Genomic DNA, 18,577 nt, shown 5'->3' with positions numbered 1-18,577 from the left:
ATCCCACAACCCACAGATGTGCTACTTACTTTTAAATGCTGACAACCAGCATGTCTAGCGATCAAATTCAGTGAGCACACGTTAGCGTACTCTCTCAAATATTAGCCACATCTGAGTGATGTGGTGGTGGTGGAAACATTTCATATGGAATACCAAAGTCGAGTACCATTAAGCAGTTCCTAAAGCATTAAAAAAACAAAACTAAGGGTCTAAATGAAAGGAATAAAGGGAGCATACCAAAGTAATGCAATGTTTTGCAGCCCTCTAATGACTCACGTGAGGTCATGACTTGACTCCACTTGTAGGTGATAAAAGTTGTAGGCCAGTGGAAATCTCGGGCAGAGACGTAGCACTGCCCGTCAGCCCCTATGTCCTTGTACTGCCCAATGTATAACATAAAGGCATAGGCTTGTTTGATATTTTAAACCTATACTTTGAAATATTAAATAAGCCAATTAAAAACACATGCAGGCGGAAAACAGGTTTATGAATGCAACAAGACCATATAATATGTAAGATCAAGTGTTTAATGAAGCTGGTGATATTCTTTCTGTTCTTAATCATTGCTATTTTGGTGGACTACTGAGGTTATACTGTCAAAGCTATTGTGAATCTCACTCAAGTGAAAAGGGAAAACAGCTTCTTCTTAGACATAACTTAGATTTCCATTCCAAATTATTAAGATCTTGTCAGAACTCTTTATTTAAAAGTTTGACATAATGTGCCTATTACTGCTTTAAAACACGATAAGATTACAGACTCTTAATTTCACACTTGAATATTAAATTCAATGTACAGCCAATATGAACCTTTATTTTGAAAGGTGCACGTAGCCCTTTTCCTGTTGGTGAAGTGACGATAGAAAGAATGCAAATCTCACTCGCTGGTCCGGAGCGCTGTAGCTTGCTTCATGAAAGTCCAGTAAATTAAGTATGTTATGTAATAGCTTACCTACATGAACTTTGCTTTTTTCGAGATGCATCCCTTAATGGTCTCTATTCCTTCTTTTCGATCGGAGGACAATGCCTTGGAAAGAGGATATACGGTAAGAATGTGCGACGCCTGAATGAATTGCTCGGTTAAAAAATGATATACACTTAACATTAGGATGTATAGCCCATATAGAAAGAAGTAAATTGTAGCGTTCTCGTATAGTAACCTACACACGATACGCAACTCGTCATACATGTAAACTACATCTCTGAATACCTGATCCCTTAATGAAATTGACGAGTTGGATATTGGGATGTTTCCTCCGTATCGTATAGGGGATGTAGGCTATTTTGGGGGTAAGATTGCAGCGATAAGCTGTTGATTCTAATATCACAGGTGATTTCTCGTGCGAGAACATGACCGAAATCAGCTGATCGGCTCTCACTATTCAGTGTAAAGTGGCTTCATATTCATATTCTCAAAAGGTTTAGTCGCGTTCATGATAAAAACTGTTGGTGGGCAAATAATACCGCTACCACGGCACATAAAATGGCATAATGGCTTTGATTTATTGTGTTATTAACACATCACTATCATGAAAGTCAGATCATTTTAGCTGATGATACATAACATGCGGTGGTGGAACTCGAACCATGGGTATCCACAAAGCGATGGAATGTTTGCCTTTGTAGCGGTAGCGATAACGGTATTCTCCTTGTGTTATCTTTGTCACTGATTCAGTTCCCTCTTGGATACAATCGTATCATTATTGTTTCCTTCTTAAGCACCATTGTCTGAATGTTAACTTCTCTAGTCTTGTAAAAGATGTGTTAGTCTACAATAGCTGTTACAGTCAGCGTACATTACACTTAACAAAGTCATTCAAAATCAGTCAGGGTGGCGCTACTGCCCGTGCTACACCCCATCCGTTATTTAAGTCATTAAATGCAGTCGATTTAAGATAAATTAGGTGTGTTCAGTTAACCACATGCGGGATTAACTGGAAAAGGATTTTTGGAAACCAGACCAATAGAAATAATGAAATGTTTCGAACCTTCATTTTTTAACCTTCATACCTCATTGCCTTGAAGGGCACTTTGCACTTTTTGCCAAATATTTGTGTAGTTACACATTTCTCACGACCTGCATAATACAGATACTCTGTTCATAATGTATCTGTTGCCCTTAATATTGAATATTTTTATTGTCGTTTGATCCTGTAGAAATGCCTAATGTAGCTAGAGAAAATATTAACACAATAATGTGATTATAAGAACATAGACATAGATTTGGCAATGTGCAACACTTCACACAGTATATTACTGACTAAATAGTCTCTTCAAAATACTACGTGCATACAGATAGAAGTACTCAAAACATATTGGCCTCTCATCTGACATCGCCACGATGCCTTCCCTCAGTGGTGCACCTGGATGCGACTCCTGCCTCCTGCTCAGACAGAAGGTAGTAGAACTAGAAGTCAGGTTAGCGAACCTCTACCAGATCAAGCTGGATGAGCAGTTCATTGACTCCATTGTATCTGTGGGTCCTCTTCACACACACACACACACTGGACATCTCGATTCCACTCTGCCCTGCATGAACACAAACCCAGACCACACCACTGCTCCCTGGCCACTGGTGGGGACCAAGCCCACCCTGCCGGTGAACTCCACTCCTCACCAGCCATGGAGAACAGCTGGCAGAAGCAAGCGTGATGGAAGGCGGTCGGGACGACACACTGAGCCAGGCCAGCCCCTGAAACTGGGAAACCGCTACACCACACTGATGAATGAGGAGGAGCCCCCTGGGCTTGATGACACCCCTCCTCAGCCCGCCCTGCAACGCCCCCGCAGACCGGCTCCAGAGAAACAACGGCATCACACTGACATCCAGCATCGCCCACGCCGCCCTGCTTCCCATCCTGGGCCCTCAACACAGTCAGCATCCCCTAGACGGCTTCTCCCGCTTGACATGACAACCTCCACCCTTGTCATTGGCAGCTCCATGATCAGAGATGTCTACATCCCCCCTTCACCAAGCGGTCCCTGCAAGGTCCACTGCTTCCCCGGAGCGAGGGTCCGTGACATTCAACGTAGACTCCCAAGCATCCTCGCCGGCTACACCAAGGTCAGCACCATAATTGTACATGTGGGCACAAACGACATCAGAGCAAGACAGACAGAAGTCCTGAAGGCAGACTTCACAGCCCTCCTCACTACCCTCATGGACACAGGAAGACGGATCGTCATCTCTGGGCCTCTCCCTACCTACCGGAGAGGCGCTGAGAGATGGTCAAGACTTTTCAACCTCCACACCTGGCTGCGAGCGACCTGCGCTTCATTAGACATTGACTGTGTTAACAACTTTGACCTGTTCTGGGAGAGGCCCAGCCTGCTGAAGCATGATGGCCTCCACCCGAACCGGATCGGAGCCAGTCTGCTGTCGGACAACATGAAGACCACCCTAAGGCACTGACATCCTGTAGAAAACATCACAGACTCATGCCCCCCAGGTAGTAACTCTAATAACACTGTTTATGAAAATGAATCTGAATCTGTCAATGTTTTCTACAGAGCAATATATGACACCACTACCTCAGAACAGGCTGCTTCATATAATATTATGGCATGCGCCTATAATCCTATTCCAGTTTTAATCTCTACCCAACGCACAGTTAAAAACAAAGGCCATAGATACAATAGAAACAATAGAAGCCCAGCAAATATTCTATCTATACCCCGGCATATTCCTCCTTCCTGTGAGCCACTATATCCAGAAAATATTTCAATGGCAATACTAAATATTAGGTCACTATCAGGGAAAACATTTCTCATTAACGATCTTATATGTGAACGTAAATTAGACTGTATGTTTTTAACAGAAACCTGGCTAAACAAAAATGGGTCTGCAGCTCTTATTGAAGCATCCCCTCCCAATTATAGCTTTTTTCAGTCCATTAGAACAGGTAAAAAAGGGGGCGGGACAGCCACCATAACCACGGATGCCCTGTGCTGCAGGAGCATCTCCTTCGATGATTTTGCCTCATTTGAATATCATGCCATAGTTCTAAAGTGCCAGCCTCCTGTTCTGACAGTAACTGTGTATAGGCCACCCAAGCAATGTCCCACTTTTCTAACAGACTTTTCAGAACTACTCTCCATTATACACACAAACTACGATAAGATTATTATCACTGGTGATTTTAACATACATGTTGATAATGGGAACGACTCAAAGGCCCGGGATTTTATGAATCTCTTGAATTCCATGGACTTTACACAACACATCACTGAACCCACTCACAACCGTGGCCACACCCTTGATCTAGTTATTACAAAGGGTCTTACAACTGTTATATCGTCTATCTGTGACCTTGCTCTTTCTGACCACTTTTGTATTTTCTTTACAGCACTGGTACCTAAAGTTAGAAATAGTGCTGAATGTTTTATTAAGAAACGCTATCTTAACTCTGCAGCAGCTGAGAATTTCAAAGTAATGATGAACATAACTAGTGCAAAAAACCCAGATACGGGGCCATCATGTGTTAATGATCTAGTAACTACTCTAAATACAAAATTAAGGACAGCACTTGACTCTGTAGCACCATTGAAACAAAAAAAGGTTTTAGCCAAACAAAAAGCTCCATGGAGAAATGAGGAAATTATTAAACTTAAGAGATCCTGCAGAAGGTCTGAGCGTACATGGAGAAAGACCAAGCTACAGGTCCACCTTGATATCTTTAAGGATAAACTTTCAGTCTTTAATAAAGCAATAAGAAATGCTAGGAAGGATCATTTCTCTAATTTGATATCTACAAATTCTAACAATTCCAGGGTCCTCTTTTCAACAATAGACAGCCTTATAAATCCTGCACCTAAAGTAGATGATAGTCTCTTTTCCACCTCCAAATGTGAGGAATTTGCAGCATTCTTCAGAGATAAGATAACGAACATTAGGAAAAATATTGCTCAAGAAATTCCAAATGTCTTGTTTTCTGATCCCCTTCCACCATGCTGTAACAGTATGAGCTTTTTTGCACTGGCTGATATAGAAATGCTGAGCAAAATAGTGTCACAACTGAAGCCGTCTACATGCCCTCTTGATCCCCTTCCCACCAAATTTTTTAAGACCATCTTTGACTCTGTGTCTAAGGACATTCTAGCCATTATAAACTGTTCCCTGCTTACAGGTATTTTCCCATCAGAACTTAAAACTGCCCTGGTGAGACCCCTCCTGAAGAAAAGCAATTTAGACTCTTCAGTTCTAAACAATTTTAGACCCATCTCTAACCTTCCCTTTCTAAGCAAAATCCTGGAAAAAATTGTCTTTAAACAGTTAAATAATTTCCTAGATGCTAACTGTGCATTTGACACCTTCCAATCTGGTTTTCGCTCCAATCATAGCACAGAAACGGCATTAGTCAAGGTTGTAAATGATCTCAGGATTAATGCTGACTCCAAAAAACTATCTGTCTTGGCCCTTCTGGATCTGAGCGCAGCCTTTGATACTGTTGATCACAATATCCTTATTGATAGACTTGAAAATTGGGTTGGCCTCACTGGTCCGGTCCTAAACTGGTTTAGGACCTATCTAACTGGCCGGGAATACTTTGTCGCCCTCGGAGACCACAGCTCAAAAAACATTTGTATGACCTGTGGGGTCCCTCAAGGATCCATTTTAGGGCCCTTACTTTTCAGTCTATACATGCTACCCCTTGGTAGTGTAATTAGGAGGCACAACATCGACTATCATAGCTATGCAGATGACACCCAGCTCTATATTTCTGTAACACCCAACAACTACAGCTCTATTGATTGTTTGGTAAATTGCATTTCTGATATAAATGTATGGATGTCACAAAACTTTCTCCAGCTAAACCAAGATAAAACAGAGGTATTAGTCATTGGTGAAAAAAACGAGAGAGAGAAACTAACTGCACACTTAAAAACACTAGCACTTAACACCAAGCACCAAGCCAGAAACCTAGGCGTCATACTTGACTCAGATCTCAATTTTGAAACCCATATCAAAAATATAATTAAAACATCTTTTTATCACTTAAGAAACATTGCTAAGGTGCAACCGTTTCTCGCTCAGGCTGACACCGAAAGACTGATGCACGCGTTTATCACGAGCAGGCTAGACTACTGTAACTCGCTTTTGTCTGGTCTACCAAAAAAAGCCATTAGTCAACTACAAACAATACAGAATGCAGCAGCGCGAGTCCTCACTAAAACAAGACGGAGAGCGCACATCACACCAGTATTAAAATCACTGCACTGGCTACCTGTTAGTTTTAGAATAGATTTCAAGGTTCTCCTACTAGTCTATAAATCACTCCATAGTCATGCACCTGAATATATAACAGACATGCTCTCAAGGTACACACCCAGTAGATCCCTGAGGTCCTCCGGCACTGAACTTCTAACAGTTCCAAAAGCCAGGACAAAGAGACATGGGGAAGCAGCTTTTAGTTTCTATGCCCCCAACCTTTGGAACACTCTGCCAGAATACCTAAGAATGGCCGAAACGGTTGAAACCTTTAAACATGCACTTAAGACATACCTCTTTGATCTAGCTTATCACTCACTGTAAAATGTATTTAACATTTATGGAACATTTATTTATTTACTTATTTCTGTCTCTTTTCAAGTATTTGTACCCCCCCCCCCCCAGCAGCTGTCTCTTAGTTTGACGATAACTGTGCTGAGCAGTCCTTTATGGTGCCAGTGCGGTTAGTACGTAATTTCCTGTTCATTTATCTCTGGCAAAATCTGTGTCTTTTTATAAGTGTTTTGTAACTTGTAAAATGTATTTATTTAACATTAATGTAACATTTATTTATTTATTTACTTATCTGTGTCTCTTTACAAGTGTTTGTAACCCCCCCCCCCCCAGCAGCTTAGTTTGACGATGACCGTGCTGAGTAGTCCTTTACTGTGGCAGTGCGGTTAGTACGTTTATTTTATTTTATTCATTTATCTCTTGAAAATCTGTGTGTTTTATACAAGTGTAACCCCCCCCCCCCCCCCCCCTTTTCTTTCCTACTGTGAGGCGCATTGTGTTACTTCCTTGTATGAAATGCGCCGTACAAATAAAGTTTGATTTGATTTGATTTGATTGGCAATAGTGGGTCTTGGAGATAGAAGGATTTGCTCACCAAAATTAACCACTGACCATACAATCTTGAATATGCATTCTTAGCGATTTGAGATAAAACAAACAAACAAAAAAACATCTTGTATATGATTAAGGGGCTCATTCATTTGGTATGTACTGTATTTCAAGAAGAGGAAACTACATCACTATTTGTACCAAGTTGTGTAAGTTGTGTATTTACCAGATTGAACCTTCAGGGGGGAAATACTCAAAATGTACAGGATCACACTGGACTCACCTGACCATGCAGCTTTGAACTTCTCATTTTTACAGGATAAGCTGAGCTATCAGAGTTCAAGCATTTGTCAGCTAAAGTCATACTTGTTTTTAGACTAAGATTGACTCAAGTAGAGACCTAAATATACATTATCATTTGTGTTCTGTCCTTTCAGAAGCCATTCTAAATGTGTTAATCCACACGGACATGCCTGATATGCTGACATTGATATACTGACATTGCTGACATTGATAGCAGGAAAAGGAAGTTCTGTACTCCAGGATGACTACGCTTGTCCTTACTCATGCTTATTCACATTCTAGTGTTCAGAATCTTGTAAGGTTCAGGCATAGGCCCTATGGCAGTAATATAAAAAAACAAATCATTGTGATTTGTGTGTAGTTTATGTACTGTTTCAGTACAAAGTCCTGTACATTTAAAGACCAGTATTCTCTGTAAAGTTAAGCATGTATTTGTTTGAGGATGTAAAGGTACAGTCCACAATTCAGACAAAAGGTTGTTGCTGTCCAAGTCACTTAGTTTGTAGTTACAGTGCCAGGACTGTGTACGATCACCAAAGTGGACAACCACACAGAGGACCATGAGAGGCAATTCACTGAATTTGACTAAAAGTGTATTGGGTTAGAATCACAGACTGGACCTTCAATGCACATATAATTGCAAAATGTAAACTTATCTGACACTTTATGGGTGAAACGGATGCCGCAAACAAATGCATTTGTGAATTATTTTAGTTACAATACTTTTTTCATTTTTGTCAGTACACATCCAAACTTCCCCATCTTAATAATGCCCCTGCATAGCACACTGAAATCTTTTCTGTCTTTTTTTTTTTCCCCAAGGTCTTCAAGATTGAGGTGCTAATGTGTGGCCGCCAGCACACTGTTGAGAAACGCTACAGCGAATTCCACACCCTACATAAAGCGGTGATTACACATAGATTCAGTTCCTTTTCTGCCAACATTTCAGCATGAGCTATTGGAGTGCAATGTAGCAGCTCGAGCAACCCAGATCAAGAAGATGAACAATGTGGTTTGGTCCCACTGCTCTTATTCGTTCTTGAATATCAAGAATGTTTTAAACGTATTGCAATCATTTCCTTATTTTCTTAAGTGTGAGTTTGGGAATAGGGTCCTATGAGATGAGATGAGATGAGAGATTAGCTATACAGAGAGGTTTAAAGCATTCTCTAAATGCTCTCCTTTCAGCTGAAGAAAATAACCAAAGTTCCTGAGATTCCTTCCAAACATGTGAGGAACTGGATCCCCAAAGTTGTGGAGCAGAGGAGACATGGGCTGGAGCTGTACCTCCAGGTAGACCCTATTCACCTGTGCAGTCCCACAAACCCCCACTACCCATTACACCCAGGAGAGTTGGGCTATGTGCCGTCCCACCATTTTTAATTTTCGACGATATATTCGTGGCCCCAAACGTGGAGCATAATTTAAGAGGACATCAGTCTTTTACTGTGTCTTGTAAAATTCTGTCTGCTGCACGTTTGTGGCAGTAAGTTGTTTACCTGTTGTCAGAACTCATTATTGTTTTATGGCCTTATTTTGGTCTCAAAGGATTTACTTGGAGGTGAAAATTGTCTATTGTTTACATAGAGAAAATGGAAAAAATTAAGCCGTCAAGCACTCCACTCCCTAGAAATGTTTTCCTTTCTACTGCAACCTGCTGTTTTAGTCTGGTTTTCTCATTCTCTCGTAGACTATAATCATGGAAAATGAGGTTCTCCCCAAGATTTTCCTGGATTTCCTCAACATCCGCCATTTTCCCTCACTGCCAAAAACTGAGAGTTGTGGGTGAGGTTGTTGAATTGGTATTCTAGGATCTAAAAAGAGGACTGGGAACTAAATGTGCTGGCCCTTGAAACTGTTTTGAATGGCACTTTTCCCAATCTGTTGTTACTGAGACGTAAATTTGTTATTCAATTTGTTGACAAATGTCATGTCTCTCTCCCTATAGGTCATTTGACACGGAATCAGATGAGTCGAGGTAAGTAAGATTTACATTTGAACTTTTCTACAACTAACCTCTAAATGCAGTGTTTTTCCTATATACACCATTGACAAATGTTTAAAATGTACATTGTTCAGAGTAAGCATTACAACAACAGTGTTTCATAAGCAATAGGCTAGACTGTTGAAAGTCTGCTGTGGTGTCATACTGCTTGCGTCTCAACAGAAACCTGCTGACTGCTTTTCCGCTCTCTCCCCAGCAAGCTGACTCATCAGCCAGCTCTCCTCTTCCTGCGGGACCCCTATGTCCTCCCAGATAGCCATGGTAATCAGCCCAGCACCCATTGGTGCCGATGGAGGGAGGAAATGGCACGGATATTCACTGTTTTATAGGGGCACATTCCCTAAGCAGTTTGGTCTGAAGAGATAAAAAACTGTTAGTTCACTTAGTCAATGCAAGGTGTATAAAAATAGGACAAGCTTTCTTGAGAAAGGCACACGAGTTATAAAACTGCTGCACTGTTTGTGACACTCCATATGTCCTATGAGATGGCAGAAAGCAAAGATCTGCCTCATCTCTGATAACCACACATACTGTTGTGTCTGTTAACCCAGGGAGTGATGTGGCTGTTGTGAAGTTTTCTGTTTGTTTAGGCTTTACATTTAGGCTCTGATTTGCTTCTCTTTAAAATAAACTGTATATACATTATATTAACTCTATCATTGTATGGAGTTAACAAAATATGTTCACCCGGGGAACTTGTGGTATCTCTACTTAGCCACCCGATGTTAAAAGTGTGGGCCATGCACAAAGTGATAAGATGGGCTGTGCAATTCTGTTTATCAGGGAAACAGTTGGAGCTAACTGCTCATGTTTCTCCCCAGAACTGTACAGTTACTCAATGATTAGACTGCACAAGCATTTTAACTGAATGCACACTGTGTTGCCTGGACGTAAGATTCAACTTTTGTAGGACAATAGACATGAACTTTGGTCTTAGGGGTTACATAATGTACCAATTTTGATAGGAGGCATTTTGAACAATTCCAGCACTAACTTAGTAAAGCTACTAATTATTGTAGCAGTTATCTTCTGCCATTTTATCTGCAATTCACTCCATTATGTCCAAATGACTCAAAATGAAATGTTTAATTTAATTTGATCCCTTTCCATATCTTGTCCCCCACATAGACACATTTCCTAATGTGGTCATCGAGGGAGTAATCCATGGAATGTTCTATCCAGACCTTCAGCCGAGGTAGAGCGGAAAATGAAGGACTCCAGTGGCACTCCATGAAGAGGAAGTACACACTAACCCCGACCTCTATTTCGGATCTCACTAACACGTTAGAGGGACATATGGATATAGATTGGAAACACAAAAACTGGCCTTCACAAATCGACTGTCCTTAAGGTAGTACTATATATGTATACTTCACAGCCTACACATTACCTCAAAACCAGTGGTGTCAAGGGTAGAAAGAGGGGAAATGTTGGATCCTTAAGTGAGCTCATGTAGGCTGTGAAGTGTATGGTGTGGTTTTTATTTTCATGTTTATTAATTTATCACTTTAGTTATGATCTATTTAAATGAAGTACTGCATGCTCTTCTCAGAAATCGGGCACGAAATGCCTTGGATGATAAAGGGAAACTGACCATAAGTTAAGTCTGAATGTACTGTGTGTGAAGGAAAGAGGGCATTCTCCACCGTTTTTGTAACACAGACACTAATAGGTGGCTTGTCAAAACTGTGTGATTGGATAAAGTTGCCGCAGTTTGGAGTCACTTAAGGACAAGAGTTGACATTTGATTCATTGGTTCAGCACTCTGTTGAAAAAAAAAACTGTTTTCCTACAATTGACTTCTTTGTATATTGTGTCAGTGGACTCACTTAATTTCAAGGCTGTTGAAGAAACTGTGTAACCTAGTTACTGTAAAGTAAACTTCGATGCATTGTTTAAATGAAATGAGGAATGAACAGTGACAGACTTTAGTGCATTACATGCTCTACGTGCATTATCTGCTGCATTCAGTACTCACCACAAACATTTACTTGGAATGGTAGATTTGCACTTCACTCTGAGCCTGTTCACTACAAATTAATTCATTTTTTTTAACAAACAGGCCCCTGTCTTTGTACCGTTTGTCTGGCCATCTAGATGTCTTAGTGATGGGTGCTGCTGACCCAGTGGAATCTGACTGAAGCACTTTAACCTTGTCACAGTGATATCATGTGTGTTATAGTGAATACCATGAAAATGTCACAGCAATAAAATCTTATTCACGTAAAAATGGTGAGGCATTCTCATTGTGTGATGGTTTGCATAAGCTTTTAGCTGATTTCACACCAATTCACAACTGATTTTTCAAACCTTAAAATCTGAATGAGTTTTTGTTGATAAGGCAGGTGAAGTTCAGTCTGCAAAAACGCAATGGCATAAATGATGATTGGCATATATCATTTTATGTTCCCCCTTTTGTATCACACAGGAATGTTGCCAAGCAAACAGGTGCTTGCTACTGCCACTAAAAATGCTAAGTGTGCAAATTATGACAACAAAAGAGTTTGTGTTTGTTCCTTTGATTTAGTTTGTGCAATAAATCATCCCCTCCAATATCTTTGTTAATATGTCACATTAATGCGTTGTCCTGACAATGAAAAGGCAAACATGGGTCCAAAAAAAAACATAATTTCAAATCCTTTCAAAACAAATCTAGCTAAGGCAAGTTGGGCCCCCTACTGCAGGGAGTGACATGACATTCACCGTTGATCAAGTTTGCTCCAGTCTACGCCAAGCCTATCACTCAACCAGTATTTATTCTGCCTGACCATAACTTGACTAGGAGTTCAGGGACCTTGTGGAATGCCCGTGTTTACAGAACTGCCAGTATGAGATAGTTCTAGATGACAGTATGGTGTCCAAGCCAGCATTTCTTCTTGTAATGTCTCTTCCTTGCTAAGCATGGTCTAGCCCACAAATGTTGACCTTTTCCTCTTACTGCCCAAACATAGGCTGAAAGTCTTACACCTTTCTTATCTTGCATTATTATAATTATCTTTTGCACAAATCAGAAATCAGCAGCAATAGTCCATGGAAAAAGGTGTCAAGAACACTTACACACTCTCCAGTTCATGTTCTTTTATGGTTGCAGAGTATCATGTTGCGAAAACAATCTAAAACTTCAACCTTCAGTTCCATCTAAAAATAAAACATTTGCAAAAATCCTTATGCATCACATTATAACAAGACTCATCCATAAAAAAAATAACAAACTCCATCAAAACCTAGGAATGTTCCAAATAGCTCAATCCCATGATAACACTTGTCAGTAACAGCGTTCTGCTTGGACCAAAGGCTCAGAGTTCATCATGGCCCACTTCAGCGTTTAAATTGTCTTCGTGGGTAGCCTGGGCCTCGGGCTCTTTCATGTTGGCAAAAGCCACTTCTCTCTGGAGCTGCTCCATAGGGGGAAGCCCAAAGGCCAGATTACGCAAGGCAATCGCAGTCATCAGGAACCTGAAAATGCACACCAACAGAGAGTTAACTTTGCGTTTGCCCTAAAAATGTTTACCCCGTTAGGTACGGAGTCATTTCAAATTGACAACCGTCGTTTAGTTTAGGTTGGATTTCATATCAGGCGGACACTATGGTTCATTTGAGAGGAATTGTACTTTTTTTTAAGTAACCAGATGCGAGTTTCACACTCACCCACGTCGCAGCATGTAGTATTTTTTCACAGAGAATCGCTGCATCCTCTCGATGAAGGAGGCCTCGCGTCGTTTCTTTACTTCCTTCATGCGGCGCTGGCGCTTCAGGAACAACTGAACGACGGGGTCTGTGGCGTTGACCTCTGCTAGGCCATCCTCATTATCAATCATGAGGGGCTGAAGCTCTGGTGCCAGAGGCTCCGTCTCTGTGCAACGTAAGGTACCAGGAGCAGTCCAGTGTTACTACAGCACTGTGTGAGGAGTGTTTATGAATGCTGGATTGGGTACTTTTGTGGTGTGTGTGTGTGTGTGTGTGTGTGTGTTTGTGTGTGACTTTAATGCCTGCAGTCAAGCATTTCAGTGGCTTACTGTTCATTTCAGACTCACCAGTTCCATTGCGAATGCGCTCCTGCAGCTCAGACAGCTTGGTGAAGTTCTGCTGGAGAGCCGCCTCTGTGGTGTTGACGTAGATGTACATGTAGCAGGACGGCCCCTCTGACACAGTGTACACCTTATGGTAGGCTCCAGCTGGAAGCTGCTCTCACGCATGCAAATAGATTCAAATAAAAACAAGTACATTTGCATTACACACACAAGTCTCATGAAGGTTCGGATCCACAGTATGTATTCATTTACATTTACATTTACATTTACATTTAGTCATTTAGCAGACGCTTTTGTCCAAAGCGACGTACAAGGGAGAGAACAGTCAAGCTACGAGCATTAGAACCCTGGTGTAATAATACTACTACTTTAGGCTCCAGCTGGAAGCTGCTCTCACACATGCAAATAGATTCAAATAGGGCGGCAGTGGTACAGGAGGTAGAGAAGTCGTTTAGTAATCAGAAGGTTGCTAGTTCGATTCCCTGTCGAAGCGTCCTTGAGCAAGACACTGAACCCCTAATTGCTCCTGATGTGCAGTGTGCCATCAGTGTAAATGTACAATGTGTATACATCCTTGTAAGTCGCTTTGGATAAAAGCGTCTGCTAAATGACGAAATGAAATGTAAATGTAAATAAAAACAAGTACATTTGCATTACACACAAGTCTCATGAAGGTTCGGATCCACAGTATGTATTCATATTTTATATACGCTTTAATTCATTCTACGTTGTACCGTAGCGTCTCTAAATTCAGAGCGTAAAAGCATTTTGAGGTAAGTATGACTGTACCTTCATCTGTTCGCCTTGCTGCAAAGTGTAGTTTTTCTTTTCATCCAGGATCTCCACATTCAGCTGACCCTGCAGCACCTGCACAGAGGTGTTGCCCAGATCTTCACTCACAAAGTTCTCCAGATGCAAGCCTGCAAAATATACACATCCCCCCCCACATTACAGATCAGTGGCAGTAACTAGGAAATAGAGGAAACCACTTATACTTGATTAATGTAGGATCTAGAAGTGATTCAAATTGACAAATTGAAATGTATAACACTTGTTGTGAACTTAAAGATATGGGCAACCTCTAAAGTAATCTCAAGCAGTGGCATGGAGACTCACCTGGGAAGTCAGCGATGAAGACAATCTCTGTCTGATTATCAAGGGTGTCCTCAATGTCCTGAAACTTAGTCCTCCAAGGCGAGAGGTTCACCAGCAGGGGCATGAGCCAGGGATTTGGCTTAAATGGTGACCAGTCAGCTTTCACTATATCAACACGAGGATCAAAAATCCTGCAGATCAATGTGAGGAGATAAAGGTAGTTAGTAAAACCTTATCTGTCTCACCCTCAGGCAAGGGCGAGGTACCATACAACCCATATAACAAGGTTAACAATGACTTTACAATGTAAAGTAAGGCATTACTTTACACCCTAAGTTTGACAAACATCCCAATTTCCTAATTTAATAGAATTGTCAGCTTTTAAAACATGTGTAAAAATGTTTTTTTCAGGGGAAAAAATGAAACCTAAAACTCTACACTTCATGAGTGAGTTGTCCTTATACCTCTGCTGGAAGCGCTCATTGATGGACACCCAGATGTCAAAGTATATCTCCGGTTCGGAGATGTTGTAGTGTGGGAGTTGGTGGTAGAGGCAGGTGGCGTACTGCTTCAGCATGTCCCCATGGTCCTTCCAGCGTTTGCTCTGTGTGAACACCTTGAGAAAGGGTTCATTCGTGATTAAAAACATGAAACACTATATCACCACAATATATTGTCTGGGTCTCTATTGGTCTGTAAGGACATTACATACATGAAGTCATAAACATTAGAGTAACAAAACCTGGAGAAGACTTGAACTCAACCTTACACATTCTGAATGACCTACACCAGGAACATGATGCTGATGAAATTCAGCTACCCAATAACAACACAGTGAAACAGGCAGATTTAATAGCTGCATACACTTTGTCCAGAGTATCCTTTAAGCACACACACACACACACACACACACACACACACACACACACACACACACACACACACACACACACACACACACACACACACACACACACACACACACACACACACACACACACACACACACACACACACACACACACACACACACACACACAGCATCCTTACCCCTGGGTTGAGGTATCCAACCTGCCCTGTGATTCCATCACGATAAGTGATCTTAACATGCTGGTGGGATCGTGAATGAACCATCATGTCCCATGAGTATCCATAAAGTCCATTGGTCCAGTTGTTGTAACCCTGTGTATGACAGATGGAAATCAGTCTAAATAACACCCCAAACACAGGCTGAAAAAGACAAACTTCTAAATTAGTGGAATGACCTGTAGTTGACCTGAAGGCTCTAGCTCATCTCTAAACACACTCGCTTTGTGCTATGGCTGGGATTGGATGGCTAACTGTGCCATTTAACACTTTAAGGAAATTATTCTCCAGCAGCCAGTTAAGTTACAAGTACACTAAGCTGAATAAGTCTTACTGAAGTTACATCTTCCTGAAGTTCAGAGTATATACGTGCTTAAACATAATTTGCACTATAGTTTATCACACTGCTGACACAGCTGGGACTTGTATTACTGCAGGGAATTTGTTGTATTTTCTATAAAGAGTTCATTTAGAAGTACTACATCCTTACCACACGGGTAAATGACAGGTTGGCTCGTTTTGTACATACAAATGAACATTAACAGAAAACAGCCAAAGTCGGCTGATGGCCATGTTTACTTTGACTGAGCAAACACTGTCTTTGCAGCGAAAAAAAAAAGCAGAAAACTTACTTTTTCTTGGCATATTCAATTCAACACACAAACTGAGACTTGAAGCCACTTTATATTGATTGTGTTTGTTCAAGAGGCCGATGACATTCTGTTTACCATGAGGAAGACCGAGGGATAAGGTTTAGGTCAAAGTAAGGAGCTAGTCATGATAGGGCTCTGACGGGAGCAGGTTTAGGCTATGGGTAGTTGAGCAGCTTGTTGACTGGTAGTTTGATATATATGTGATATATTTAGAGAGTGGTTTAGTTCTTCAGTCGCATGACATACCTGTGTGATGAAGTGAGAGTAGGGTAGGAAAAGCTGCTCTATGATATAAATGATGGTAAAGATTGCTCTGAGCTTGTGCTTCAGTCTGGGGCTGGAGGGCTTCGGGCTGGAGGCGGCCTCCTGTGGGACTGCAGACCCGGTCGGTAGTTTGGGGTAAACGCATGAGGAGCTGGTCTGTGATGGTGGTGATGTGATGGGTAGTATCGGCCGTAAGAACTCGGGGAAGTGGCCAAAGAAGCGCCGTGGCCAGTCAGGGTAGCAGAATAGGGGGCTAGTGGCCAACATGGTGTAGGCAAACATACCTGCAGACAAACAGAGTCCTTATTGATTTTTCTTTCCATAACAGAGTGTTACAGGCCAAAAGCCAACAAATCGTATGCCTAACTACATTGCTATTTCAACATATATCTTTGTTACACAGTTGTTTTCATATAACATTGTATTGTACTGTTTTAATTCCACTTTTTATGCAGATAGTTTTCTGTTTTTCTCACCAATGCTAAAGAGCTGGGAGTTCATGCAGTGAAAATAGGAGACAGAGATGATTGCATAGGGGCGTGTGACGTCAAAAAATAGCAGGTAGCCGGCTGTGAGGTCCAGAACCAAACCACCTCCATGAACCACCAGCAAACTGACCAGTTCAACTGGGAGTATCAGCCTGTGAACAGATACAAGCAGTTACATATTTGAAGTATGCATACTGCAACACTGTGCCATTGGAAGCACTGGAAGCTTCCCATTGCATTTAGTTCTGTACTTTAACCCTAAAACAAACAGTGAATCACTGACTTTTTGTTTTTCTTGTTCTCCGTTTCTCGGGTTTACACACCCACGCACGATGGTACAATGGTCCATTGGCACAATGGTCAAAGAGTAGTGACTGTGATGACGATTCCGCATTTTATCCTCATCATGCTTGAGGCAAACAATTGACACTACATCTAAGTGTACATTTTTGTCAGTATTTGCACTCCCTAGGTATTCATCAACGCTGGTTTTGGTATTTGGGCACGAACACAAAAACTGTTTTTCAATGAGACGAATGAGACTCGAGTTTAAAAATCACCATCACAAATCTCTGCAGCCAGTAGATTTTGATGTATGCTTGGAATTCTTGTGTTGGTGTGGTTCAGTCTGGTTGTACTGACCATAGGAGTTATATTTGGCTAAAATGTCCACTTCCTTTGAGCTTCACTCCTCCTCCCACTGCACTCCTGTTCTGACTTGCTCGTTGATTAGCTTCACATCTGCTTTGTGGTAATAACTACAATGCTCTTCTTTCTCTAATCCCTCTCAGTAGATTTAAAAGTGTCTTTCACTGTTTGAAGTTGGTAGACAACAGGAATCCCTCTCTTTTCCTCTCTGTGCTCAATCAACATTGTCAGGTTTACTCCATCAGACTCTCTACCACTTTAGATGAAATAAAATGGGCTAACTTACTTGAATGGGTCAAAAAGCCAGTGGTGAGCAAGGTAGTGCATGGAGTATCCCTCCACCCAGTCTGCATCAAGCTTCTTGATTCCAGCAATGAAGTACACCATGAATATCTAGAAAATATATGAAGATTTTGTCATTTTTATGAATGTTACCACAACCTAATGCACTGTGGTGAATGAATCACACTTTCAAACTAGAGATGTATTTCTGCAAGAAAATGCGAATGTGATTGCACCGCAGTAGCAGACAGCCGTTCTATACCATAACCTATTTAATGACGTGGATGCTTCGCCCTATGAGAAAAAAGATGGTTTGACTCTCCTACTGCCTGTTGGATGGGCATGAAATATAATCTAACAAGGTGCAGGAAAGCAATTCTAACACCAATGTCCCACTGACATTCTGGCAGACATAAGCAGACAACACACACTTTGCTATTAAAATATGAATCAGTCAGTTTTGAAGAGCGAGTTGATGGTCTCAGTTCATTGTGTGCGATGCACCTTATCGAGATCTAGGAAGAACTCAACCACTTGTTCCTCTGAAGAACGTCTGTTGTCTTTGCCCTCTCTCCACAGCAGGAGATGGCAATCAATACTCTTTTCATTAGTACATTCTACTACCTCAGGTGGATTTGGTCTTAAAACCATCTCCCTTTGCTCCCATAATTC

General features: G+C 41.3%; 2 protein-coding genes across 2 annotated transcripts; one reads left to right on the top strand and one right to left on the bottom strand.

The window, feature by feature from the left end:
• The first annotated feature begins 831 nt into the window (after positions 1-831).
• Positions 832-11,588, top strand: snx24 (sorting nexin 24). The gene is made up of 7 exons (XM_012822224.3): positions 832-1,045; positions 8,176-8,259; positions 8,542-8,646; positions 9,044-9,138; positions 9,302-9,331; positions 9,555-9,619; positions 10,487-11,588. Exons 1-7 carry the CDS (start codon positions 956-958, stop codon positions 10,555-10,557), a joined length of 540 nt encoding a protein of 179 aa, XP_012677678.1. The 5' UTR covers positions 832-955; the 3' UTR covers positions 10,558-11,588.
• Positions 11,589-11,861: 273 nt separating this feature from the next.
• ggcx (gamma-glutamyl carboxylase) lies at positions 11,862-18,046 on the bottom strand. Its single transcript, XM_031584820.2, has 10 exons — positions 17,910-18,046; positions 16,964-17,127; positions 16,470-16,771; positions 15,535-15,666; positions 14,949-15,100; positions 14,506-14,675; positions 14,179-14,309; positions 13,393-13,540; positions 13,007-13,211; positions 11,862-12,814 (listed from the first exon to the last, which is right to left on the bottom strand). Exons 1-10 carry the CDS (start codon positions 18,008-18,010, stop codon positions 12,655-12,657), a joined length of 1,665 nt encoding a protein of 554 aa, XP_031440680.1. The 5' UTR covers positions 18,011-18,046; the 3' UTR covers positions 11,862-12,654.
• Positions 18,047-18,577: the final 531 nt, after the last annotated feature.

Source organism: Clupea harengus, chromosome 18 (assembly GCF_900700415.2).
Source record: "Clupea harengus chromosome 18, Ch_v2.0.2, whole genome shotgun sequence".
Taxonomy (NCBI): domain Eukaryota; kingdom Metazoa; phylum Chordata; class Actinopteri; order Clupeiformes; family Clupeidae; genus Clupea; species Clupea harengus.
The sequence above is the reverse complement of the archived record's forward strand: the minus strand, read 5'-3'. Positions and strand labels throughout refer to the sequence as shown.